The sequence below is a fragment of the Cannabis sativa genome, chromosome 9, assembly GCF_029168945.1.
Source record: "Cannabis sativa cultivar Pink pepper isolate KNU-18-1 chromosome 9, ASM2916894v1, whole genome shotgun sequence".
In the NCBI taxonomy this organism is placed as follows: Eukaryota; Viridiplantae; Streptophyta; class Magnoliopsida; order Rosales; family Cannabaceae; genus Cannabis; species Cannabis sativa.
Window position 1 is genome coordinate 42,438,797 of NC_083609.1, and position 27,190 is coordinate 42,465,986.

General features: G+C 29.3%; 1 protein-coding gene across 1 annotated transcript; it reads left to right on the top strand.

Annotated features, from left to right (window-relative positions):
* The first annotated feature begins 1,600 nt into the window (after positions 1 to 1,600).
* On the top strand, positions 1,601 to 16,236 carry LOC133031404 (uncharacterized). Its single transcript, XM_061104893.1, has 9 exons — positions 1,601 to 1,888; positions 2,049 to 2,252; positions 2,347 to 2,439; positions 2,538 to 2,636; positions 2,708 to 2,989; positions 3,212 to 3,298; positions 3,410 to 3,649; positions 15,204 to 15,300; positions 16,022 to 16,236. Exons 1-9 carry the CDS (start codon positions 1,601 to 1,603, stop codon positions 16,234 to 16,236), a joined length of 1,605 nt encoding a protein of 534 aa, XP_060960876.1.
* Positions 16,237 to 27,190: the final 10,954 nt, after the last annotated feature.

The following is a 27,190-nucleotide window of genomic DNA, read 5'->3' on the forward strand; positions in this document are numbered from 1 at the left end:
TTCAGAGAAAGAGATCCAGGTTCAGATATTGATAATGCTCTGCTACAGAAAGGAATCAAGGGCTAGATATCAGAACGGAAGGAGTCATATTATTCTGCTGCACCCAATGTAAGGTTTCCTAAACTTTATATGTGTTTAATTTATCGTTTTAGAAAGTTCTTATTTAGGATGTTAATAAACATACTTGTGAGTAGATCTAAGATCCTGGTAAAATAATTTCCAACAATTATTTACTATTCAATATAGTAATTATTATACAAAAACATAACTTCAAAAATTGTAAAAATGATATTAATATACTAAAAAAATACAAACGCATATATAAAATATAAAATATTAATAAAAAAATAATTAATAAATTAAACGGGTCCCCATCGGGGCGGGGAGTGTCATCCCCGTCCCTGCCCCGTTTAACATTCAGGGACAAAATTTGATCCCCGTCCCCGCCCCGTTCCCCATTTAGACGGGGAATCCCCGCCCCATTAGGGGCGGGTCCCTGCGGGGCCCCATCCCCATGGGAAAAATGTGCATCCCTACTCCTCTCATCATAGGTGGTATTTTAATCTTTGATTTTGATTTTTCTTTTCATTATTTTCCTGAGATTCATATTTTGAAATCTAACCATTTGATTTGAATTTTCTTTTTTCTAGCTTTTGAAGCTGAACATCAGTGATTTTGCTTTTGGTTTGCAATTGTGGGTCTTGTGGATAACTTCTGAATTTGATATCAAACTCTGAATACAGCAAATCCAAAAAGAAAGGTTTAGACTCTTTTATAGTTATTACTATATTAATATTATTCCTTTTATGAGATTACTACTAAGAATACATATGTATATATATATAATTTCATCTCTGGTAAAATCGAAAATAAAAGAATATGAACTGGGACTAAGGTTATTTGTTATATATATGGCCACTTCTCATTTTTAGTTTACTTTCAAACTGATGTGAACTACTAGAACAAGGAACCCAACACTCCTTAATCAAAATTAGTAATAGTTTAGTCTCATAATATTTGTCACCTACTACGTACCTAACACTCAATTCCCATCAATAGAATTTTTCGATCAATCTACTGAATGAACCAATAATTATGATGTTTTTACCAAAATGGTAGGTCAAATGGTCAAAGCAGCAATAATTAATTTATTAGTTTGCTTCCCATTTATGGCTAACAAACATTCTTTGTTTACAATTTTTCCTTTTTCTTTTTCAGACTTGTTATTTATTATATGATATGAACAAGGAAAAGAAAATAAAAACTTGTTTTGTTTTGATTTGATTTGCACAAAAGAACTCTTTCTTGAGATCAACTGTAGTTAAGCCACATTTCTATGTTTTCATATTTTTTTTACTTGTTAATAGCAATTTTTTATTATAGACTGTATAGTGTGGCTCACTATCTTTGCTTATGGATTAAAGTCATTTATTTTACATATATTCATTATTTTTATGTTTATTTTGTTGAGTCTTTAATTTTATAAAAACACAACATTAATTCTTTGTGATGAGTTAATTATCAAGTTAAAAGTAATATAAATTAATATTTCTTATGAAAGATTTATAACTATTCTACTTTTTTTTTATTGTTGTTACAAATGTCTGCAGGTATGGATAGATATATGCAATATAGATTGGCTGAACAAGATGAAGATTGTGTAGATTCATTTACAGAATTGTTGACAAATAATAATGGTAAAAAGAATGGTAGAGGTCCAACACAAATGCGTGACATTTGGAGTAATCATGATGGTACAAAGATGCAAATCACATGTAATGAATTTGGGCAACCACATGATAAAAACGCAAGTAAGCTTACGAATTTTATTGGGACATTAGTACGAGATGGAAAAAATGCTCCAATTAACTACAAAAGTTGGCATAAGGTACCTGACAATACAAAGATAGAATGTGGAAAATTATACAGGTAAAAAATTATTGTTTTTTCAAATAATTTTTTTAGCATTTTAGATCAGTAGTTGAATTAATTTTGAAATTTCTATTTAGTATATTTAAGATTGCTAATGCATGCTTTAAAACTTCTAGGAAAAGTTTGATATTCCTCCTCTGGCAGAAAATTGGACTATGCGGTCTTGTGGTAAGGAACTTAAAAATTGGAAAGCTTATCTTAAGAGAACTTATTATTCAGAAACTTTATCTTTTGAGGAGCAAAAAAAATATAAGGACAAAAGAGTATATGCTGGGCAATGGGAGGAATTAATAAAATATTGGGCATCAGAAGATGCAAAGGTATTTTTTCTTTTAATATTTAATTAAGTATATTATTTTTTTCATATTTCACTAATTTAATATTTATTAAATGCAATTTTATATATTATTTTAGAAAATAAGTGCTACAAACAAAGCTAGTCGTGGTCAAAAGAAATACAACCATATAACTGGCACAAAAAGTTTTACACAAATTAGAGCAGCGCAGGTAAACTACAAAATTATTTGAGCATATAGAATGAACATTGCTTCGTAAGTATGCATACTTTGATTAATATTTAATTACAACTAAATATTCATTTGTAGAAAGAGAATGGTGGAAGTACACCAACACGTGATGCTATGTTTAACGTCTGCTATACAAAAAAAGATAAGAGTGTAACTGATACAACGAAAGAAGTAATGGTATGATCGAATATTTTTTAATTTATGCCTAGCTTGTTGTTTTATTATTTCTTAATTTATATTAATGATAGGTACAATTACAAGAGAAACAAGAGTTGAATGAAGATGTATCAAAGGAAAAGGGTATGAATGACACTTTCTCTAAAGTAATGGGTAAAGAAAAATACGGATCAGTCCGTATGTACGGTTTTGGTGTTTGCTCATCTGACGTATGGGAAAACAAATCCACCAAGAAAGGAAACCAAAAGAAGTATATACAAACTCTAGAAGCTGAATTGAAAGAATTAAGATCTCAAGTTCAAGCCAACAAGCAAAATTACAATGCAAATGACACATCTATTATACCTGACATGGTTAGAGCTTTAATCTCTCTATTTTTTTTTTAATAATATCTCTTTAGTTTTTATTATTATTCCATATTTTTTCAGTACTTAAAACTGAACATATTATGTGCAGGCTCTTAATTACAATGACAATGACACTTCTTCACAACTAGTTACGTTTTAATTTTTCAAATGATTCAAAAAAATTATTAACCAATAAATTATGTTACTGATACGTTGTTATATATGTAGGCCAAAAAGCCTTGTATGTCACATAACAAGGAATCTAGACGTCAGTTGTGGTTTTCATCTTCAGCATATGATATTCCAATTGTTGAGGTAAATATTATTATTATTATTATATAGTTTAGTTATTACTTAAATATTAATGCTTTTTATTAATGAATTTATTAATTTTTGTGTATTTTTATGTCATAATTTATTGTGTAGGTTGGTGAAATGGTTAATCTTAAGAGTGTTACTGCTGATCCTGAAACAATTGTTATTGGTCTAGTTGTTAGTAAAGATTCATCAAAAGAAGTTGGAGGAAAAGAGCTCGGAGATCATTATTCTGAAGTTGTTGTTCAAGTTTGTATCAACCCCGACGAGGAATTAATTAGACCATATGGACAATGCAAGACAATTGGTGAAGTTGTTGGAGCATCTATTGCATGGCCAACAACATTTCTGGTAACAATTAAATACATATTTAAAGTTTTCATTATATATGTATATGGATGATTATTTATTTGTTATTTATTGTGCTAAAAATTATGCAGGTTTCACGAAAATCAGATAAATAACTTCATGATTCAATGATGTGACTTTACTAACATAGAAAAATAGACTCAATTGTAAATATTTATTTTTATTTTTATTGATGTTGTATAGATAGTTTGTATACAATTTTTATTATTATTGTTCATGTTTGTTGTAAGAATATAAAATTATTATGTATTATATTTTTATATTGTTAAAATATTTATGTAACAAACTTATTTTAGTTTAAGAATGTTAATATAAAATTATATTTATTCTCCTTTTATGTTTAGAGTTTTCTTTTTTTTTAATACATATATAAATTAAATAAGGAATAAAAAGATGAGTAAAAATTAGAAAATTACGATGATTTATATATATATAAATTCTATTATTTTAATTAAAAATAAATAATACATTATATATAATTTTTAGTGGCCTTTAAGAAAAATGTCACTAGTATAATTTTTTGCATTTTCAAAATGTCACTATATTATTTTTTAAACATTAAATATATAAATAATAAATATTATGGTGACATTTAAAATTGCCACAATTCATATTTAGGTGACATTTTCAAATGTGACTAGAAAACTAATTAGTGACATTTGAATTTTAGTCACATTAGCATAGCTTATATTTTATAAAAATGCCACTAAAATATAAAATGTCACTAAATATTAGTAACAGTGACATTTTAAAAATGCCACTAATTAGAGTTTTTGGTGTAGTGTGTGAAGGATCACACACAAAGAGAAGGACATTCGGGCTCAGATCTTGATAATACTCTGCGACAGAAAGGATACAAGGGTTAGAGATCTGAGTGGAAGGAGACATTATTCCGCTGCAACCAATGTAAGGTTTTCTTAACTTTATATGTGTTTATTTATCGTTTTAGAAAGTTCATATTTAGGGTGTTAAACAACATACTTGTGAGTAGATCTAAGATCCTGGTAAAATAAATTCTAACACTTTATACTCCCACCAGTCCCCCTATTTGATATAAACATTGTGCACTCATTTAATCCATAGATTATCTTTTTTAGTGGCAATTGACCAAACACGCTTGAAGAGAGCTGCTTCATTCCAAGTAGCTGTATTTTTTAAACCTAAACCCCCAACAGATTTAGGCCTACACAAATAATTCCAAGCTACATTACCCGATCTATCAGCCACTCCTTGATTCCATAGAAAGTTCTTGCATATTTCTTCAATTTCAGCAATGACTCTTTTAGGTAGAATAAGTAGTTGACACCAATATGTGTGTATTGTGTGCAACACATGATTGATGAGAACAACTCTACCCGCGAAAGAAATATTCTTAAAACTCCACACTTTGATCTTTGCTATCATTTTTTGCACTATGCCATTACATTCCTCTGCAGAAATCCTCTTAGAACATATAGGTATCCTAAGATATCTGAATGGAACATTTTGCCTACTAAATCCAAACATGTTCAGTACTCTGTTAATTTCTCCTTCCTGCATGCCACAACAGTATACTGTTGTTTTTTTGAATATTAGGGAATAATCCAGATGTGGTGTTGAAAGTCTTCAAGCCTTGCAACATAAAGTATATGCTTTTAAAATCTCCATTACAAAATATTAGAACATCATCTGCAAAGCTAAGATGATTTAGCCTAATGTCTTTGCATCTGTCATGAAAGCCAAACTCTTCTTTTTCCCCAACCTTTTGCATAATCCTACTAAAGTATTCCATTCCCAAGACAAAGAGGAGGGGGAACATTGGATCCCCTTGCCTAAGCCCTCTTTTGGCTTCAAAAAAGCCATGAAGGGAGCCATTAAATAACAAGGAGAACTTGGGAGTAGTCACACAGTTCATTATGAGTTTAATGAATTTAATAGGAAAGTTCAGAGCCAATAACATTTCCTCTAAAAAAACCCACTTCATTGTGTCATATGCCTTTTGCAAGTCAAGCTTTATACAACAGGGCTTAGTACTTTTCCTTCCATAATGCATGATCAAATCTTGACATATCATTATATTGTGAGTAATATATCGACCTTTAATGACTTAAAGTCGTTATTACATTCAAAGTTATTGTCATTATCGCATCTCATTTATAGTCCTCAACTTCGCTGCAAATTTTGTTTCTAATCACGTTTTCTTATTTAATTATTTGAATAAATAATTTCATCAAACATTTTTTAATAATAAAAACAATCATTCAATACAATACAATAAAATTTATATGTTCTTCTAATTTATCCTAATTAAATTACATAAATTATAATTAAAAATTATAAAAATAATACATAATTTATAATGTCACCGCCTCATTCTTATTTTATGTATATATCTTACTATTATAAAAGTGGCTTGTTGGTGTGATATTTATTGACTATTTTACCCTTACAAGTTTAATTTTATTACAATTCTATGTTCTTTTTTTGTCATTACCTTCATAATCATAAATTGAAGTCAAATTTCTTTCAAAATTCTACTTTTCTAATTACATAAATATAAGTATTAGATCATTCTCTTGTTTTTTTTAAATGACTATTTTAGTCTTACAAGTTTAATTTTATTACAATTCTATTTTCTTTTTTGTCATTACCTTCACAATCATAAATTGAAGTTAAATTTCTTTCAAAACTCTACTTTTCTAATTACATAAATATAAGTATTATCATAATAATAATAAAATCCACATAGTACATTTTCGATCCATAGAAATTAGCAAAAAAATTTAAATTTGTTTATTTAAAAAGTTCAAGTTTTTTTTTTTTGGAGTGAAGTTGCTTAAATAAGGTAATTATTAAAATTATATTTTTTAAAAAAATAGTGATATATACAGCCTAAAAAAATATGGTGGATTATATTATTTGTATTATTAGACTTAGATATATTGTTAACTTCATCTATAATAAATAAATAAATATTATTGGCACAATATTTACAATAAAATTTTTAAATGAAAATTAGCATGAAAAAGAAAAATAATATTTAATAAATTAAATATTTAATAATTATTAAAGATAATATTGCAATAAAAAGAAATATGTATCAAAATTTTAAAGTTAATAATTCGTAATAAAATTGTAATTAAAAATGTTATAATTGTTATTATGCAAATTTAGACACACCATTTTTTTTTTTTTGACGTAATTTAGACACCATTTTTATTAAGCTTAATAATATATTTAAGAACTTCTCTAAAATTTCACAAAATTTAGAATAGTTTACAATGCTAAAAAAATTAAATATTTTGTTGCACGCATGACGATATTTTTTTTATACATGTGTTAAGCAACTACAACATATTTTTAGGCATGGTAAAATTATTTAAAATTTTTTAAAAAAATTTACAAGTGGTCTTAAATAACTACAACATAGAGAATCATTAAAAAAATGGGACTAAAAAGCTCTCCAAAATATCAAAACAAATAATGGGTTTACCAAAATACTCATTTCGTGGTGTACTACATATTTTCTCTAAGTTTTTTTTATTTTATATTATTTAATTTAAATAAGTATAGGTTAAGAATTTAGTAGTAGTATATATCGTAAAAAGTATCTACGGTGTAACCCTTAAAAAAAGGTGCATAGACCCTTTACTGCTATAACATTTAGAAAAATTCTTTAACTGTGTTTTTCATAATTGTTCACATTATAGTTATTAAAGATATATTACAAAAGATTAAAGAATAAAAAAAAATTAGAAAAAAGAAAATAAAGTTTAAAAATCTATAATACCCATTTTAAAGATTTATCCTTACCCTCTTATTTCCAATATAATAATAAAATATATTGTAATTTGTACTATATATAATTAAGATGTAAAATTTACATTATATAAATTTTTTTTACAATTATTTATAAAATAAAAATTAAGCAAACAAAAATATAAATAAAATAAAACAAGAAGAACTACACAATGCACGTGGAATACTCACCTAATATACATAAATAATAGTAATATGTGATAATTTAATTTTTTTTTTTTAAAAAAAGTACACTTGATTAATTTCATTAATATTATCGAAAAGCTAATTTTTTTTTATAATTTTTATTATACTTCATTAATTTATTTGTAATAGTTTTTTTTTTTTTTTTGAATAATGTTTAACATTTTTAAATTGTAGTTTTTGCACAATAAGTTGTTTAATTAGTTTGTTTTAAGTAATAATTATATTTTTATTTATAATTTTTAGTTTTTTTTTAGAAAAAGATTTAAATTATAATATTTATAATATTTTTTATAAGTAGTTATTTTCTTATAAACATTTTTTTAATAATGAACATGTGATATTTTTGAGTTTCAATTTTAAAAGAATTTTTCAAAAATTAGGATTTTATTAAAAAAAATTATAAAAATATACTTTTTTTTTATTTTTAATATTAATAATATATTTCTCAAAAAAAGTAAATATATAGTTGCCATTGATATTTTAAAGGTTTTTTTAAAAAATAAATAAATAAATAAATAGTAGACAAAAACTCTAAAAAAATCTTTATTTCACTAATACTCTATGTTCTTAATATATATATATATAAATATATATATATATATATATGAGTATGTTCTAAATGGGTATTATTCATATATAGGTATTTTATTATTGGCATTGGATTAAATCTAATGATCCATATTAATAGTATTGATATTTTAAAAAACAAAATTTTATTTTTTAAAACTAGAAGGGTTACTTGATGACGTGGAGGTAATTTACTATTTCACAATTTTTTTTCTCATTCCCATCTCATTACCTCTTTATTCTTAATTCATTTTTTCCCAATTTAATTTTAGTTTATTTGCAATTTACATCAACCAAAGAATGAAGTAGCTAAGTTCTTTTTGTTTACTTCATCCTATATTTCTTCGCATTTTTCTCCATAAACTCCATTGTTAATACTCTGATATATTTTAAATGGTTGAGTACTCATTTCAGCGATTATGTTTAGTTCACTGAAATATCATTTATAGGTGGCTAAGTATTTTAAGGATAAAATGCGTTGAAGGGCGTAACGGTAATTTAATCCCTATACAATGTAAATCATCTATAGAGGGTCATTGATTATTGGGATTATAACAATGGATAACTGATAGCGTATCTATATCGTGCAGCATATAGAGTGTTCTATGTAACTGAGAGTGCAATTCCAAGTTCTATGGTGGATGCAACAAGAAATTAATAAGTCAGTGAATTTACTTGGTAAGTTCTGGGTCTGCTTAGTGGAAGCTCAGATATATAGGCACATGGTCCCCATACTAGTTGAGACAGTAGTACTTGTAAGACTCAGTAAATTGATTTTGATTAATCAATTATAATTCTAAAATTAGACTATGTCTAGTTTATGAATTTTCACTAAGCAAGGCCTTGATTGTGAAGAAAGAGTTTCTAGGGTTTATTTGTTAATTAAGAGAATTTGATTAGTCTAATTAATAAATATATTAAATGACAATATTATTTAATAATTAATTTTTAGTTATTAAATAATTAGAATTGGCATTTAAGTGGTTAAATTGGAAAATTTGTATTTTTTAGAAAATGAGATGGAAAAATGACAAAATGGCAAAATTGCAAAGTGGGGACCATTATCCAGTCTATGGCCGACCACTATGTATGGAATTTACCATTTATTTTTTCATTATTTTAATGCCAAATTATTCTAGCCTAACCCTAGGTGGTTTACTATAAATAGGTAGTGATGGCTTTAGGGAAAAGATGATGCATCTCATTCCTTCAGATTTAATTTGAGCCTCCACTCCTATACCCTAGCCGAAATCACCTTCTCTCTCTCTTCCTCTCTTCTAAACCGAGCCTATAGTGAATGAGTGAGTGCCCACACACATCAAGTAGTACTCAATCATAGTGTGTAAGGCTGTGAAGAATCTAGATTCAAGAGAAGGACATTCAGACTCAGATCTTGGTGATACTCTGCTATAGAAAGGACACAAGGATTAAAGATATGAGTGGAAGGAGACATTATATTCCGCTGCAACCAATGTAAGGTTTCTTATACTTTATATGTGTTTATTTCATATCATTTTAGAAGTTTATATTTAGGATGTTAAATAACATACTTGTTAGTAAATCTGAGATCCTGATAACATAATTCCAACAACTGGTATCAGAGCCATGGTAATTGATTTACTTTCAAGAAATTTGGACTTAAAACGATTTGTGTGTGATTTGGATGGTTTCATGTTGATCTGTGTGTTATTTGATGATTGATTGATGTTTGTGAAATTTTTATGAAAAAATAATTGAATTTTCGTTCAGAAATTATTTTTTTTGGATAGTTTGGAAAAAATTAAGCAATTCACTTTTTTACAGAACTTGATTTCAATTTTATTTAAATTAGTTATGATTTTTTAAAGTTTTGAAAAAACTCAGGGGTGGTGTCACCCCACCTGCGCGCGCGGAACCCCTCGATTTCAGTGGTTCACGCACATTCGGACAAGATCTGTCCGTGGCTTCTCGGTTAGGACAGGCAGGATTGTCTGAATCCCACCTCTACGCGCGCGGAATGGCTACTTGCAGCCTCCAGCGCCGAGAAACCCCGGTCGTGCACTCCTGAGACGCGCTCGGATGGTATGTAGTGCATACCATCCGTACAACTTGCAATTTTTTCGATTTTCTTCATTTTTTTATGCTTTTTCAAGGAATTAATTTTGGATTTTTTGTGTAGTTTTGTATTTTGATTTTTACTTTTCAAATTTTAAATCTAATTATCAGAATTAAATTATTATTTTTTAAAATTAATTTAAGATATTAGTGAAATTTGAATTTAAAAATTGGTAAAAATCTATCTTTTTTGCTTAATTAATTATCTTATTTTTAAAATTTAATTATATTATCTTATTTTTAAATTTAAGGTCAGATATTAATATTTTTTTAAATTATTCTATTTCTTTTTATAATAAATTGAACTTATTTAAATTTAAAATAATATTAGTTTAATCATGATATTTTGAATAGAAATAGGATTATGCTAACTTTTAAATTTTGTTATTTTATTTTAATTAAATTGTAAAATCAAAAAAATGATATTAAGTTATCATTTTATTTTATTGAATATTTAATTTTTAAAATAACATGAAATTTGAAAGGTAGTTAGCATTTAGGTTAGTTGAAACATAATTTTTCAAAAATTATAGGTTTAATTTTAATTTTATTTTATTTTATTTATTATCCCAAAAAAATATTTATTTATTATTTATTTATTTTTGAAAATTATTAAATAAATTAATTAATTTAAAATTAAATAAACCATATATCCAACTATCCAACTTGTTGCAGGTGTATGTGTTTTATCTTGTTTGTGTTAACAAGTTTTATAAAACCTATTATTGATTGATCTAAATTGTCATGGTTAATTTTTTGAGAGATCCAATGATCTGATTTTAACCTATAGTTAAATTGTCAATAGGTCAAACCAATAATTTGTAACAAGTAAAATTTTACATTCTTCTTTCATCTGTGTATGACCTAGTAACATGATAGGATCCATCCAAATCTGTATGTCTGTGTGAGCCTATATGCTTACTTTGAGTTTAGATGCATATAGGTAGCCCATTTCATTTTTAATTAAAATGGACTAGGTTGCTAAATAAAATGTCACACCATGATAGATTTTATTTAGGCCCATTTAGTTTTTGGGCTTATTCAATTAATAACAGTTGTTCATTTTAAGATTAAATTCCTCTCTTTTGGGCCTTGTGTGAGAGTTAGGGGGCCCATAGCAGTGGGTACGACATACTGAACCCAGCCCCCCCTCACATGAACAACCCCAACTGTGAAGGCATATTTGCCTAATTTGAATCACTGTACTAGGTTAATTAAATTAGTTTGATCTAATAAAATTGATTAGCAACATAATTAATTTCAAAATAAATGATTTTTTTTCATTCGTATATTTTGAAATTAATTTAAGAAAAACACACTTAGTTTAATGAAATTAATTCAAGATAAACTATATGTATTTTTCTTGTATTTAATTAAATATAGAATTATAACTAACTAGATTTCTTCTGAAGCATATTTTTTTTAATATTTCATTAAATATTCCTATTTAAGTTGTAAATTAGTTATTTCTAACTAATTTTTTTATCAACTTAAATTTGAATATCTTTTGAATTTCAAAATTAAGTTGAGAAATTTTAGGAATTAGTTATTGAGAGATTCTTGGAATATTTTTTAAGTTGAAACTTTGTTAACTTTGGATCAACTTAAAATGGAATATTTTTCAAATTAAGTGGTTACAACTTAATTTATTATTTAATTAAATTCTGTTTGAAAATAATTTAAGTTGAAAATTTAGTTATTTTTAGAACAACTTAAATTAGATATTTTTCAAAATATTTATTTTATTATATTTTATAATTTTTGAAATTTTATATTTTCTTATATAATGATTTTCGATAATTAAAAATTAAAAATTAAATTAAAGTTGAAAATTAATTTTTTAATTAATTTTAGACCAAGTTTAAATTAATTAATTTTCATTATTAAAATATATGGATTAAAATAAATGATTAATTAAAAATATATTATTTTAAATAATGAGCTTTAATCAAGAGATATTCGATCTCCATTGTTGGTCTTACAATAGTTAAATATTTTTAATATAACCTTGAGACGCTAGACTTCGTCCCCCTTATGGATGGTTATTCGTTGAAAGCATTTAACACCGTAAGAGCTCATTTGATAAGTATTTTGTAAGTTCTTGTCCCTATTTGTAACACCCTAACTACTTTAGGCGTATTACGTGATTTTTAAACGTACTGTGCAGCTCGTTGCTAATCAACGAGGTTTATGGAAAAACGTGATTAATTAAAATTTTGCTTTTTAATTAAACTTATAAAACAATATTACAAAAGACTCGGGATCCCGATTATAAAATCATTTACAAAAAGATTTAACTGATTAATTGATACACAAAATAAATGTCGTCTAACGACCAGTTACAAAAATCAGCCTCGCTGTCCCGATGATCGTACGCTCCAGGCCTAACCGCCCCGACATGTACAATCTCATAAGCTCGCTCACGGTCCATCAGCTATAGCCTTGCCTTTACCTACACATAAACGTAAACTGTGAGTCGACAGACTCAGTAAGAAAAGCATAATAATACTCATACATAATACTAACTGCCGTGTCCAACACGATACTGAGTCCCGCTACTGCCATGTCCAACATGGTACTGAGCCACTACTGCCATGTCCAACATGGTGCGAGTTACGAACGTTCATAGGGACGGTACTATTGACACGTAACAACACGATCGGTCGAATCGGTCATACTCATTGCTTGGTCATACTCCGGCTGTACCGACGTGTTACTATATCCTCACGATCGGTCGAGCCGGTCATACTCATTCTTGGTCATACTCCGGCTGTACCAGACGGGATACGTCAATAGCACGGAACCACCAACCAAGTGTCGACTGATCGGTCAAGCCGGTCATACTCCATTCTTGGTCATACTCCGGCACGTACCGACGTGACGGGGTTGGATGGTTCGAAGCCAACATACCACTAATGTAATCTAATAGGCTTCCTACATGCTCGCTAAACATGTAATCTACATATGCATCCGTTATACTAATCTTACCGGATTAAGAATTCAGGTGTGGTCAACCCGACCGGAACGAAGCCGAGTGACGGCGGATTACTGGCTCCTAAACCATAAAAATCACAACACTATAAGTGACACGCTAAATCACTTCCCGGGGACTTAAACTAGGAACTAAAAGTTTCCCTATCGATAAAAAGCATGGCAATACCCCTAAAAACATAAAAACGAGGAAAACACGGGTTCTGAAAAATTCCCCAACCGGTAGACCGGTTGCCCAACCGGAATTCCGGTTCGGGAAGTCGGGACCCCATCCGAATTCGGATGCACAACTGGAATTCGGTTCCTCGCGAGCGACAACATCAAATTTTCATAACTTGCACAATTCAACCCCAAATCACCTCAAACTTTCCAGACCTGTTCTATACCTTCCCTAGAACATATCCAAGGCATCAAAACAACCCAGAAACCTCAAACACGAAAAATGCCATTGGAGCTCAAGCTTTGAGTTCTAAACTCAAACTTGAGCAAAACCACCTAATCAAGCATTTCACTAGCTTAATTCTACTTAATCAAGCTTATCTAAGCCTCTGAAAACAATTAAAAACAACAGCAACATCACAGAAACAGATTCACTATATTTTCTTCCAAAAATCACATTTTTGCATAGAAAAATCAAAGCTTTGAACAACCTAACTAACATGCTTCAAACAGCTCAATTAACATCAATTAAACATGCTTTAAACCTCAAAAATCAACAACCAAACACAGCAATAATAACAGCCACAAAAGCATGCATTTTACTCAACTTTTCACCATTTTTTTCAAGAAAACAAAAGAGGAAAATTAAGAAACACCTACCACAAACAAGAGTTCCAAAGTGATGATGAATCTAGCTAGAAATTGATGGAAAAACCCAGCCCTTTGAATCCCATGCACCAGCCGAAAATAGAGAGGAAAGAAAGAGAGAGTTTTTTCTAATTTTTTCTAAGTGTTGGGTTTTGTTTTGAAAAATGAAGGAAATGGAGTAAAAGTCACTTAATACACATTTCATTTCAGCCAACAAATAAATAAAATAACAATTAATTTTCAAATAAAAAGCCACTAAAAGACAAACATTAATGGGGCAAAAAGACCATTTTGCCCCTCCACCATAAAATCACATAAATCATACTAAAGGGGTATTTTTGGGAAATTCTAAATTCCCGGCCATTCCCGACATTCCCAATGTCTAAAACCCGTCCCCAAACTGCTAACATACTAAGTTGTGATTCCTACTGAGCCAAATGCCGAGTTCCAAAATACCGGGCACCGGAATTACAAAATAGGCAAGCTACTGAATAACATAAATAACAGTATAAATTATTTAAATAGCTATAAATAATTTCATAATTAATCATAAACAACTGCTAATTTCCAAATTAACTAAGCGGGCTTTACACTATTAGACTCTCCCCTACGGTGACTACTTAGAGATAAATTTACAGAACATGAAACAATGGTGGAAGCTCATAAAATGAGAATAACCTTGACTCTCGCCTACCGGGACAACGTTGGATTCTCATTTTGATCGAATAAAAGGTTGCTAAAATGGTATTCATTTTAGATGAGCTCACTACTCTATTCAACTAATGTTATCTTTGACTCTCGCCTACCGGGACACTGTATTTCATTATGTTGGAAACCTTGGAAAATAATAAATATGTTTAGTTTTAGTATTTTTGCAAACATATCTGATTACTTGTTATTTTCTAAACTTGTGTATGAATTTATTTGACCAAATTATTTACTTCTGTTTATTGATATTTGTAGTGCCAAAATGTACAACCCACATCCCAACACTCATCTAGAATATGCCTTTAGGAATGAACTTGAAAGTGTGAATAAGACTCCTTGTCAGAGTAATACTTCACACTTGCTCATGATGAACATGAAATTCCAGAAAGCAGCTAAGCTTGGAATTGTTATATCTGAAGAGCAAAGAGTTCATAGCTCCGAGAATCCTACTACTTCAAGCTCAGTTGAGAAGAATAGAGAAAGTGATTTCACTTCCTCAAATTATCCTTCGCAATAGATTGAACCAGCAATTAGAACAATTCAAAAACGATTAAGCAGTGATGCTTTAATTTTTGAATCATGTGCTTTAGAGAATGATAAATCCATCTGGATTCTAGATTTTGGATCTACAAACTGTTGGAATTTATTTTACCAGGATCTTAGATCTACTCACAAGTATGTTGTTTAACACCCTAAATATAAACTTTCTAAAACGATAATAAACACACATAAAGTTTAGGAAACCTTACACTGGTTGCAGCGGAATAATATGTCTCCTTCCACTCAGATCTCTAACCCTTGTATCCTTTCTGTCGCAGAGTATCACCAAGATCTGAGTCTGAATGTCCTTCTCTTTGATTTGGATTCTTCACGATCTTCCAAACTATGATTGAGGTACCACTTGCTGTGTGTGGGCACTACTCTGTCACTCAAGGTATTTCGAAATTTGGAAGAGGAAAAGAGAGAATGAGAGGGTCGGCTATAGAGAGAAGGTGGATTGCTCAATTTTCGGAAAGGCAATCTCTTGAATTACTGAATAACTCTTATGGGAACTGGGAAGCAAAGGCGTCAACGCAGATGAGGCCTTCCTTTTTTCTTCGTTAATTATTGACACGATCTGGAGAGCACGAAATGAAAAGGTACATAACAATTTTACTGCTAACATCTTTAATTACATTGACACTATTCGGTTTTCTTTTGTAGATCATCATGCTTATTTGCTCCCTTGCCCCATATCGCGCTCGTCAGATCTTTGGCGTCCCCCCCAGGATTGGTTGAAGCTCAATTGTGATGTCAGAGTGGGGTTGGATAGCATGTGTGTAGTGGTGGTGGCAAGGAATCACGTTGGCAAGGTGATCTGGGTAGCCACGTCTAAACTGGAGTTTGTTGATGCTCTTTGTGGGGAAGCAATGGCTTGATGTTTGGCCATGGAGGAAGCTAAAGCTCGAGGATTTAAATTTATCATTGTTGAGAGTGATTTGAGGGTAGCGATCAATGCCCTTAATGGGAAGGAGTCCCGTTGGGAGCTTGAGAACTATGTCTCATTTTGTAAAAGAAACTCTCCTTTTTTTATTGGTTGTAACTTTCAGCATGTTAGTAGACAATGTAATTTTGTAGCCCATAATGTGGCTAAGTGGGCTTTTTCTCTTCAGAGATTTGGTTCCGTGCCACTATCCTCTATGCCCGATAACTTATTCTGTAACGACGGCGAGGTCTAACTAATTTTATGTTATATAATAGCACGCTTTTCTTCAAAAAAAAAAAATAAAAGAATAACTCTTATTTTGGTGTGAGCCATCACTTTCTATTTATAGGAAACCACTAGGTTTAGGTTAGTAATTATTTGACATTAAAATAATGAAAATAATAATTGGAAAAAGGCTATTCAAGTGGCCGGCCGTGGTGTTAATGGGCCCCACTTGGAATTTTACAGTTTTAACAATTTTCATTTCTAATTTCTCAAAAATGCCAATTTTCCAATTCTAACCATTTAAATGTCATTGATAACTAAAATAGATTATTAAATAATATTGTCATTTAACATAATTATTAATTAGACATTAGAGTCTCTTAATTAATAAACCTAGAATCTCTTTTCTTTACAATTTCGCCCTTGCTTAGTGTAAATTCACAAACTAGCCATAGCTAGTCCAATTCTAGAATTATAATTGATTAATCATAAATCAATTATTGAGTCTTACAAGCAGTATGGTCTCAACTAGAATGGGGACCATGGACCTATATTACTGAGCTTCCAATAAGCCGAACCGAATTTACCGAGTAAATTCCCTAACTTATTAATTTCTTGTTGAATCCACTCTTAGAACTTGAAATTGCACTCTCAAATATATAAAGCCTTCTATATGTTCCATGATATAGATACGCTATCACATTTAACCATCATTATAATCTTAATTTTATCAAAGATCCTCTATATAGATGATTTACACCGAGAAGGGATAAATTTACCGTTTCACCCCTCAATGTATTTGGCCCTTAAAACACTTAGCTACCTGTAAATGATGTTTAAGTGAACTAAGATATAATTACTGAAACAAGAGCTCATCCATTTACTTCTATTTAGCTAAGCTCGAAGGGAATCATCACTTGACTTCTAAACACCTGTAGAAGCTATAGATTTTATATTTATGTTCAGCACTCCCACTCAATCATACTATCATGTTCCCAAAATATACGTATCACCCTGACCCAAAAGTAGGCTTAACTAATACATCAAAGAACATGAATAGCACTCCTGAGATTGAGCCTAAGCATATCAAGATTTAGATTCTTTTGATCTAACATCAACTAGTGATATTGACTTGGAAAGATAGAACGGTAAGTATTATAATATCTTGACTAAGTTCAATATCGGTCCAGTCCAATGTATACTCCATACATTCAAAACTAGTATACTTTACCAATGTTCTGGAAAGAAGATAACACTTACTCCAAGTGTAAGTATACTTCATCGCTGATTATCACATTAGTGTAAATCCAAAACACTGATGAAACAGGGACTTAGTCTTTTGAATCATATAATCACAATCACATCCATTGTTTTGACATTACTGTAATTGTAAATAAATATATGTTTTGAACTTAACTGATTTTGTGCATATATTAAACCATAAGCATGAAAAATACATGTTAACATAAATCACTTCAAATCTCTTAAATTGATAACTAATCAGATTAGATTGTAATGGATTTTTTTAGGGCACAAAACCCAACAAACTCCCACTTGCACTAACATAAAACAATTTGTGCATGCCAATCAATCTGTTGTCTTGATCTTCAGATCAAGTGTAGTATATTTAACTCAACCTAAATTTCTGGAACCAAGTTCATAAAATATTATGAAACATCCTTTACTATATGCTATACTCATCAAGAGATACTGAAGTCCTTACTGCTTATTAAGTACATCTGGATAAACAGAAGACATATCTCTCATACTTTAAAGGTTGGAACTGAGATAATACAGTGTAGAATTTTTTACAGTTTGAATAACTTTCTAGTAATTTCAAATTTACAAAGTTATTTATCTTTACTGATGGAGCTTGAATTATTATAGATGAGTTTTTACACTCTTCTAGAATAACTCCTCCTCCCCCAGAGTAACCACCATCTCAAATTCTTAATGAGTTGGTGTAGATATGAGGATTACTAATATAAAGTTCCTTCATATCTAACAAATAGGTCACTTTCATAAATCTTTCTTGACTGTCCCTTAATGTTCCTTATTTGATTACATCTCAAATGACTCCCACTCAATAGTAGATGTCTGGTTAAAATGTACTTTTAACCTCCTACTATTGTTTTTTAGGGATATCTTGTTGTGACTTATTATCTTAGTCTAAAACTATAAGTTTCTTTAAGACTAAGTCATCAACATAGCAATCTAGTATTTGAAGTGTAAAATACTTGCTAGAGATTAAGCAATCAAATTGAGATACCATAAAATGCTATGAGGATTAGAAATCTTTGCTCAAGGCGAATAGACTATGCAAGAATTCTTGTATCTTGTTCTCATAATTCTGATAAGTTATTTCTATCCACATGAATGGTTAGATTTACTTTCTCAGTAGTGTTCTTAAGTTCCTATCACAAGTGTCAACCAAATGAAGATGGGTAAAGAATTTTAAAATTCTCCCACTCAATTAAGGTAGTGTGATACATTATCAAAGAACTTTATTGGTATCATTTTCTATTACAACAGTAAATATAAACTGTAACATATAATCAAGATCAAGAATTTATTCTGATAATAGCTAATTCATTATATTACTTCCATGTTTAAAATTTTGTGTCACAAAAAATAATGTGGTATATAGTCCACCCCTAAGTATATAGACATTATGATCCACCCCTAAGGGATATAGAGATCATAGTTCTCTAAGTGTTATAGAGATTATGTCGAGTTTCGAATATAATCCAGAGCTCAATAGATATAAAAGATCGTTGAACTGCATATTATTCTTGACTTTTTCTCCACCCCTATCAGATCAAAGTATCTTTTTATTAAACAAATTCTTAATAATTGTTTTAGAATTAATAATTATTCATAAACATAGAAAATTATTTCTTAGTGTTTATATAGTATTAACTCTATGAAGAGTTTAAATTACTATAGAATTTGTATCAATAATAAAACACATACACATACAAACATATAAATATAATTGGTAATTGTTACATAAGATAAAATAAATGAAGCTCAACTCATATATTGCAATTTATTTATAAAATGGAAAAACTTTATTATAAACTCTTAAAAAAATTGTTTGCAATAATATGAAAGAAAAATAGGGAATAAAATCCCAAACTAATAATTGAAATCTAAATTGTTCTGAAAAACTAAAACAATTAATTTAAAATTAAAATACGAGCTTCATCTTTATCATGGACGAACTCCACCCTTTGTCCAGCTTTCTGATTCAACTCGCTAAGATAGCAACTGAGTTCAAGCAGCTTAGGCTGTAATAAGAAGAAAAACAAATAAACAAGGTTACTAGCCCAGAATTAATAATCCAAATGGATAATAATTCACTAAAACTCATCAGTTTATAGGTAAAGAAATACCTTGTTTCTTTGCAAGAAGTTTAGGACATTGAGGTTTCCAATGGCCTTTCTCATTGCAGTAGAAGCACTTTCCTTTTAGTGTGTCACCAAGAGTAGCAGCCTTTTTCTTTTTAACTGTTTTTACAGCTTGAGCAAGCTTCTTGGTATTTTTCCACTTCTTCTTTGTCTTAGGTCTGGAAGTAGAGGCAACGTGTGCCTCAGCTTTAATCATCCCATTACCATTTCTAGAATTATGAGGTTTACTCCCTTTCTTCTTGGGTCCTCCAATCAAATTTTCATATGTCTGAAGGTCATTTACTAACGTGTGAAAGTCTTGTTCCTTCTTATTCATGGCATAATTTGATGTATAGGGCAGAAAAGCTGGAGTGAGACTATTAAAGATAAGACTCACTTGAGTTGTCTGATCCATTTCAGCACCATGATTCTGGGCTTCTTGGAAATAACTTGCCATTTGGAGAAGCTGATCACGCACATTCTGATGGGGTTCCATCCATGCATTGATAAATTTCTTAGTCGCGTCAAAGCGAGACTGAATTGATGCCATTCCGAATAGCTCAATTAACTTCGTCATTATTTCTGCAGCCGTAACAGTGTTTGCAAACCTTGTTTTCAAGGTGTCAACCATGCTGGAAAGCATGAAGTATCGAGGTTTTTTGTTAGCATTCTGCCAACGCTCGAACTTCTCTTTAACAGCTTTAGCTGCATTGTCACCCGGCTGTTCAGGAGACGGCTCAGTTAACACAAACAAGGCATTTTCACCTATGAGAGCAATATTAATGTTCTCTTTCCATTTAGGGAAGTTTGATCCATTTAGCTTATTTTCAGTCAATACTGATAACATGGGATTTGACATGGTTATACAGGATACTACAAAAAATAATAAATAGAAATCAATTATGGTTTAACACAAAATCTTATTCAAAAATTATTAGCACATAGCAAGTAGGAATGACAAGAGAAAATACTAAAACATACAATGCTAAATAATTTCCAAGGTTTTCAACAAACTGATATCAATGTCCCGTTTAGGCGAGAGTCAAAGCTACCATCTATTGAATAAAGTTGTCAGCTGATCTAAAATGATAAACATTCTAGCAACCTTTTATTCGATCGAAAAGAGAATCCAACGTTGTCCCGTTTAGGCGAGAGTCAAGGTCATTCCTATTTCATGAGCTCCCACCATTGTTTCATACTTTTGTAAGTCTTATACAGTCGCCACCATTAGGGTGATCAATACTAATATAAAACACTTACAAATATATTTATCTTTTGAGATTCTACGGCACTAACTTGCTAATGAACGTTCCTCCATTAGGGAGGATTTCTCACTAAAACAATAGCTATGTAAAACCAACAATGGAGATCGAATATCCTAATATCAATAATAAAGCTCATTATTTAAAATGTATTTCTTCTATTTTTTATTTAAATCTATTTATTTTAAATATATATATTTATTTAATTAAATTTTAAATTAGAATAAAATTCTAAATAAAATTTAATTTAACATTTATAAAATTATACTTAGATGGATATGAAAATAAAATGAATTATTTCCAACTTAGTAGTAATTTTTCAATAAATATTAAGAAAAAAAATTAATTTAAGTTGTATTAATTTAAATTAATTTGCAACTCAAATTTAATTTTCTATTAATATATATTGCATTTCGAAAAATTGAAGTATATAATTATACAATTTTCGAAATGCTTTAAAATAAAATAAATTAAATTAAAAAATTACTAGAAAAAATACTTCAAGCCAAAAATAATATCTATCTAGATTTTCTTTGACTAATTAATTCAATTTCTAATTATAATATATTTTAGTTCATTTATTTTAAATTAATCATTAAATGAAAAAATCATTGATTAAAGTTGGTTTAAAATTAATTAAAATAATTAATTTACAACTTTAATCTATTTTTCAAGATAAATTTAAAAATATCTTGAATAAGTAAATGCAATTTCGAAAATTGATTAATAAAATAAATAACAAATATATATTGAAAATTATTCAAATTTAAGTTGTTATGAAATTTAAAGAAAATTTCAAACTTAAAATAATTTTCTATTTAATTAAATATCATGAAAATAACAATATTTAAGTATCATGATGAAAATCAACTTAGATGTTTAATTTTCAATTTAATTAAATGTATTAAACTCTTGAAATAAATAATTAAGTATAGAGGACACTTAATTATTAATTCCTGTTTAGGAAAATATACTTAACTTAAATTGTACCAAAATTAATTATTAAATAATTAATTTCACAATCTAAAATATTTTTCTATTTTAATATTAGAAATAATAACTAGTATTAGAAATAACTATCTAGAAAATATCTCAATTCAACTAAATGTTTTTCTAAAATTTGAAAAAGAAACTAATTTAAGTTGTTATAGAAAGAATCTAAAAAATCCAACTTAATTTTTTTTTTCAAATAAAATTTAATTAAATATCAAAATTAAGTTGTAACCACCTAATTTAAAAATATTCCATTTTAAGTTAAAAAAAATATCAACTTAAAAAATATCTCTAGAATCTTCAATAACCAACTCCTAGAATTCCTCAACTTAATTTTAAATTCAAAAGATATTCAAATTTAAGTTGATATGAAAATTAGTTAGAAATAACTAATTTATAACTTAAACAGGAATATTTAATGAAATAATTAAAATAAGCTTCAGAAAAAATCTAGTTAGTTAAAATTCTTTATTTGATTAAATACAAGAAAAATACAGATAGTTTATCTAGAAATAATATCATTAAACTAAGAGTTTTTTTTCTTAAAATTAACTTTAAAATATTAAAATAAAAAAAATCATATATTTTAAAAGTTAATTATGTTGCTAATCAATTTTATTAGGTTAAACTAATTTAATTAACTTAGTACAGTTGTCCAAATAAGGCAAATGGGCCTTCACAGTTGAGGTAGTTCATGTGAGGGGGAGCTGGGTTTAGTATGTCTTACCCACTTCTATTGGCCCCCAACTCTCACACAAGGCCCAAAAGAGAGGAATTGAACCTTAAAATGAACAACTGTTATTAATTGAATAGACCCAAAAACTAAATGGGCCTAAATAAAATCTATCATGGTGTGACATTTTATTTAGCAACAACCTATATGCATCTATAACAAAAAGTAAACATATAGGCTCACACAGGCACACTGATTTGGATGGATCCTATCATGTTACTAGGTCATACACAAATGAAAAAAGAATGTAAAATTTACCTGTTACAAATTATTTACTTGACCTATTGACAATTGAACCATGGGTTACAATCAGATCATTGGATCTGTCAACAAGTTAACCATGGCAATTTAGATCAAGCAATAATAGGTTTTTATAAAACTTACACATAAGCTAAAACACAAACTCTTGCAACAAGTTGAATTGAATAGTTGGATGTATGATTTATTTAATTTTAAAATAATTAATAAAATTTCGAAATTAATTAAATAATAAAAAAAATATTCAGATTTTTAAAAGAATTTAAATAAAATAAATAATATTTAAAATTAAACCTACAATTTTGAAAAATTAGGTTTTAACTAACCTAAATATCATTTCGAAAAAAATTTGCTAACCATCTTTTAAATTTTCATGTTATTTTATAAATTAAATATTCAATAAAATAAAATGATAATTACATATCCTTTTCTGATTTTATAATTTAATTTAAATAAAAAAATAACAAAATTTAAAAGTTAGCAAAATATCTTATTTATATTCAAAATATCATGATTATAGTAATCTTATTTTAAATTTAAATAAGGTCAAATAATTTAAAAATTAGAATAATTAAAAAAAAATTAATATCTGACCTTAAATTTAAAAATAAGATAAAATAATCAAATTTAAAAATAACAAAAAAAAAATAAGCAAAAAGATAGATTTTTACCTATTTTCAAGTTCAAATTACACTAATATCATAAATTAATTTTAAAAAATTCAAATTAATTTATTTCTGATAATTAGATTTGAAATATGAAAAGTAAAAATCAAAATACAAAACTACACAAAAAATCGGAAGTTAATTCCATGAAACAGCATGAAAAATCGAAGAAAACGAAAAAAAAAAATGTGAGCTGTACGGATGGTATGCTGTTGCATACCATCCGTGCGCGCCCAGATGGTGATCTGCCGAGAAATCTCGGCGCAAGGCTTCCCTTACATGATTTCCGCGCGCAGATAAGGGGTTTAAGACACCCCTGGGCGTGTCGCTCGGACAAGACCGTGTCCGAACACGCAGCTGACCGAGGGACACTCGGTTCCGCGCGCGTGGGGTTGGGTGATCAACCTATCTTTTTTCAAATCTTTAAAAAATCATAACTAATTCAAATAAAATCGAAATTGAGTTCTGTAAAAAATTAAATTGCTTAATTTTTTCCAAGCTATCCAAAAAAAAAAAATTAATTTCAGAAACAAAAATTCACAAACATCAATCATGAATCATCATGTAACACACAGATCAACATGAAACCATCCAAATCACACACAAATCGTTTTAAGTCTAAATTTCTTGCAAGTAAATCAATTACCATGGCTCTGAGGCCAGTTGTTGGAATTTATTTTACCAGGATCTTAGATCTACTCACAAGTATGTTGTTTAACACCCTAAATATGAACTTTCTAAAACGATAATAAACACACAGAAAGTTTAGGAAACCTTACATTGGTTGCAGGGGAATAATATGTCTCCTTCCACTCAGATCTTTAACCCTTGTATCCTTTCTGTCGCAGAGTATCACCAAGATCTGAGTCCAAATGTCCTTCTCTTTGATTTGGATTCTTCACGATCTTCCAGACTATGATTGAGGTACCACTTGCTGTGTGTGGGCACTTACTCTATCACTCAACATATTTCGAAATTTGGAAGAGGAAAAGAGAGAATGAGAGGGTCGGCTATAGAGAGAAGGTGGATGTCTCAATTTTCTAAAAGGTAATCTCTTGAATTACTAAATAACTCTTATTTTGGTGTGAGCCATCACTTTCTATTTATAGGCAACCACTAGGTTTAGGTTAGTAATTATTTGGCATTAAAATAATGAAAATAATAATTGGAAAAAGGCTATTCAAGTGGTCGGCCAAGGTGTTAATGAGCCCCAGTTGGAATTTTGCAGTTTTAACAATTTTCATTTCTATTTTCTCAAAAACACCAATTTTCTAATTCTAACCATTGAAATGCCAAAACTAATTATTTGATAACTAAAATAGATTATTAAATAATATTGTCATTTAACATAATTATTAATTAGACATTAGAGTCTCTTAATTAATAAACATAGAATCTCTTTTCTTTACAATTTCCCCCTTGTTTAGTGAAAATTCACAAACTAGACATAGTCTGATTCTAGAATTATAATTGATTAATCATAAATCAATTATTGAGTCTTACAAGCAGTATGGTCTCAACTAGAATGGGGACCATGGACCTATATTACTGAGCTTCCAATAAGCCGAACCGAATTTACCGAGTAAATTCCCTAACTTAATAATTCCTTGTTGAATCCACTCTTAGAACTTGCAATTACACTCTCAAATATACAGAGCGTTCTATATGTTCCACGATATAGATATGCTATCACATTTAACCATCGTTATAATCTTAATTTGATCAAAGATCCTCTATATAGATGATTTACACCGAGAAGGGATAAATTTACCGTTTCACCCCTCAATGTATTTGGCCCCTTAAAACACTTAGCTACCTGTAAATGATGTTTAAGTGAACTAAGATATAATTACTGAAACAAGAGCTCATCCATTTACTTCTATCTAGCTAAGCTCGAAGGGAACCATCACTTGACTTCTAAACACCTGTAGAAGCTATAGATTCCATATTTATGTTCAGCGCTCCCACTCAATCATACTATCATGTTCCCAAAATATACGTATCACCCTGACCCAAAAGTAGGCGTAACTAATAAATCAAAGAACATGAATAGCACTCCTGAGATTGAGCCTAAGCATATCACGATTTAGATTCTTTTGATCTAAGATCAACTCGTGATATTGACTTGGAAAGATACAAAGGTAAGTATTATAATATCTTGACTAAGTTCAATATCGGTCCAGTCCAATGTACTCCATACATTTGAAACTAGTATACTTTACCAATGTTCTGGAAAGAACATAACACTTACTCCAAGTGTAAGTATACTTCATCTCTGATTATCACATTAGTGTAAATCCAAAACACTGATGAAATAGGGACTTAGTCTTTTGAATCATATAATCACAATCATATTCCACTGTGTTGACATTACTGTAATTGTGAATAAATATATGTTCTGGACTTAACTGATTTTGTGCATATATTAAACCATAAGCATGAAAAATACATGTTAACATAAATCACTTCAAATCTCTTAAATTGATAACTAACCAGATTAGATTGTAATGGGTTTTATTTAGGGCACAAAACCCAACACAAACCATGTCAGTTGTTCATTGCAATTGCTTGAAAACTGGAATTATTTAAAATCCGGAGAGTTGAAACTTAAAGTTGGTAATGGAAAAATGGTATCAGTTAGAGCTAGAGGAAAAGCCAAACTCAAGTTTCAAAATAGAATTTTGGAATTAGACAATGTCTTATTCATTCTAAAATTCAGTAGAAACTTGATTTCCATTTCATGCTTACAATTGCATAATTACTAATTAAATTTTTCGAGTTCTTGTTCTACCATTTCTCGAAATGACATTCAAATTTGTGTTGCATCCATGGAACAGGGGTTTTATGTTTTAAGACCAAACGAACCATTTGCGCTTCATAACAGTAGCTAAACCTAGAAACCACAAAAAGCAAAAGATCGATAATGATGATGAAACATATCTATGGCACTTGCGTCTTGGTCATATAGGCTATGATAGACTTCACAGACTAACCAAAGGTGGTCCATTGAAAAATGTCACCTTAGGTGAATTACCTGCTTGTGAATCTTGCCTAGAAGGCAAAATGACAAAACGTTCTTTCTCTGCAGAGGGAGAGCGTGCCAAAGAACCACTAGGCATAGTACATTCAGATCTTTACGGACCACTGAATGTCAAAGCTAGAGGTGGTTATGAGTACTTTGTCACTTTCATTGACGATTACTCTAGATATGGTCACATTTACCTTATGCATAAGAAATCTGAAAACGTTTGAAAAGTTTTAGGAATTTCTAGCATTGGCTCAAAACTAATTGGGTAAAACATTAAAGATCTTGCAAACTGATAGGGGCGGAGAATATATGGATATGCAGTTCAAAGATCTTTTGATCGAACTTGGCATTGAA

Excerpts from the sequence above, each read along its gene's own strand:
- LOC133031404 (XM_061104893.1), top strand. The coding sequence starts at position 1,601 with ATGTCTGCAGGTATGGATAGATATATGCAATATAGATTGGCTGAACAA. Across the intron at positions 1,889-2,048 it reads ACTACAAAAGTTGGCATAAG|GAAAAGTTTGATATTCCTCC; the intron begins GTACCTGACAAT and ends TAAAACTTCTAG. Across the intron at positions 15,301-16,021 it reads AGTTGAGAAGAATAGAGAAA|ATCATCATGCTTATTTGCTC; the intron begins GTGATTTCACTT and ends TTTCTTTTGTAG.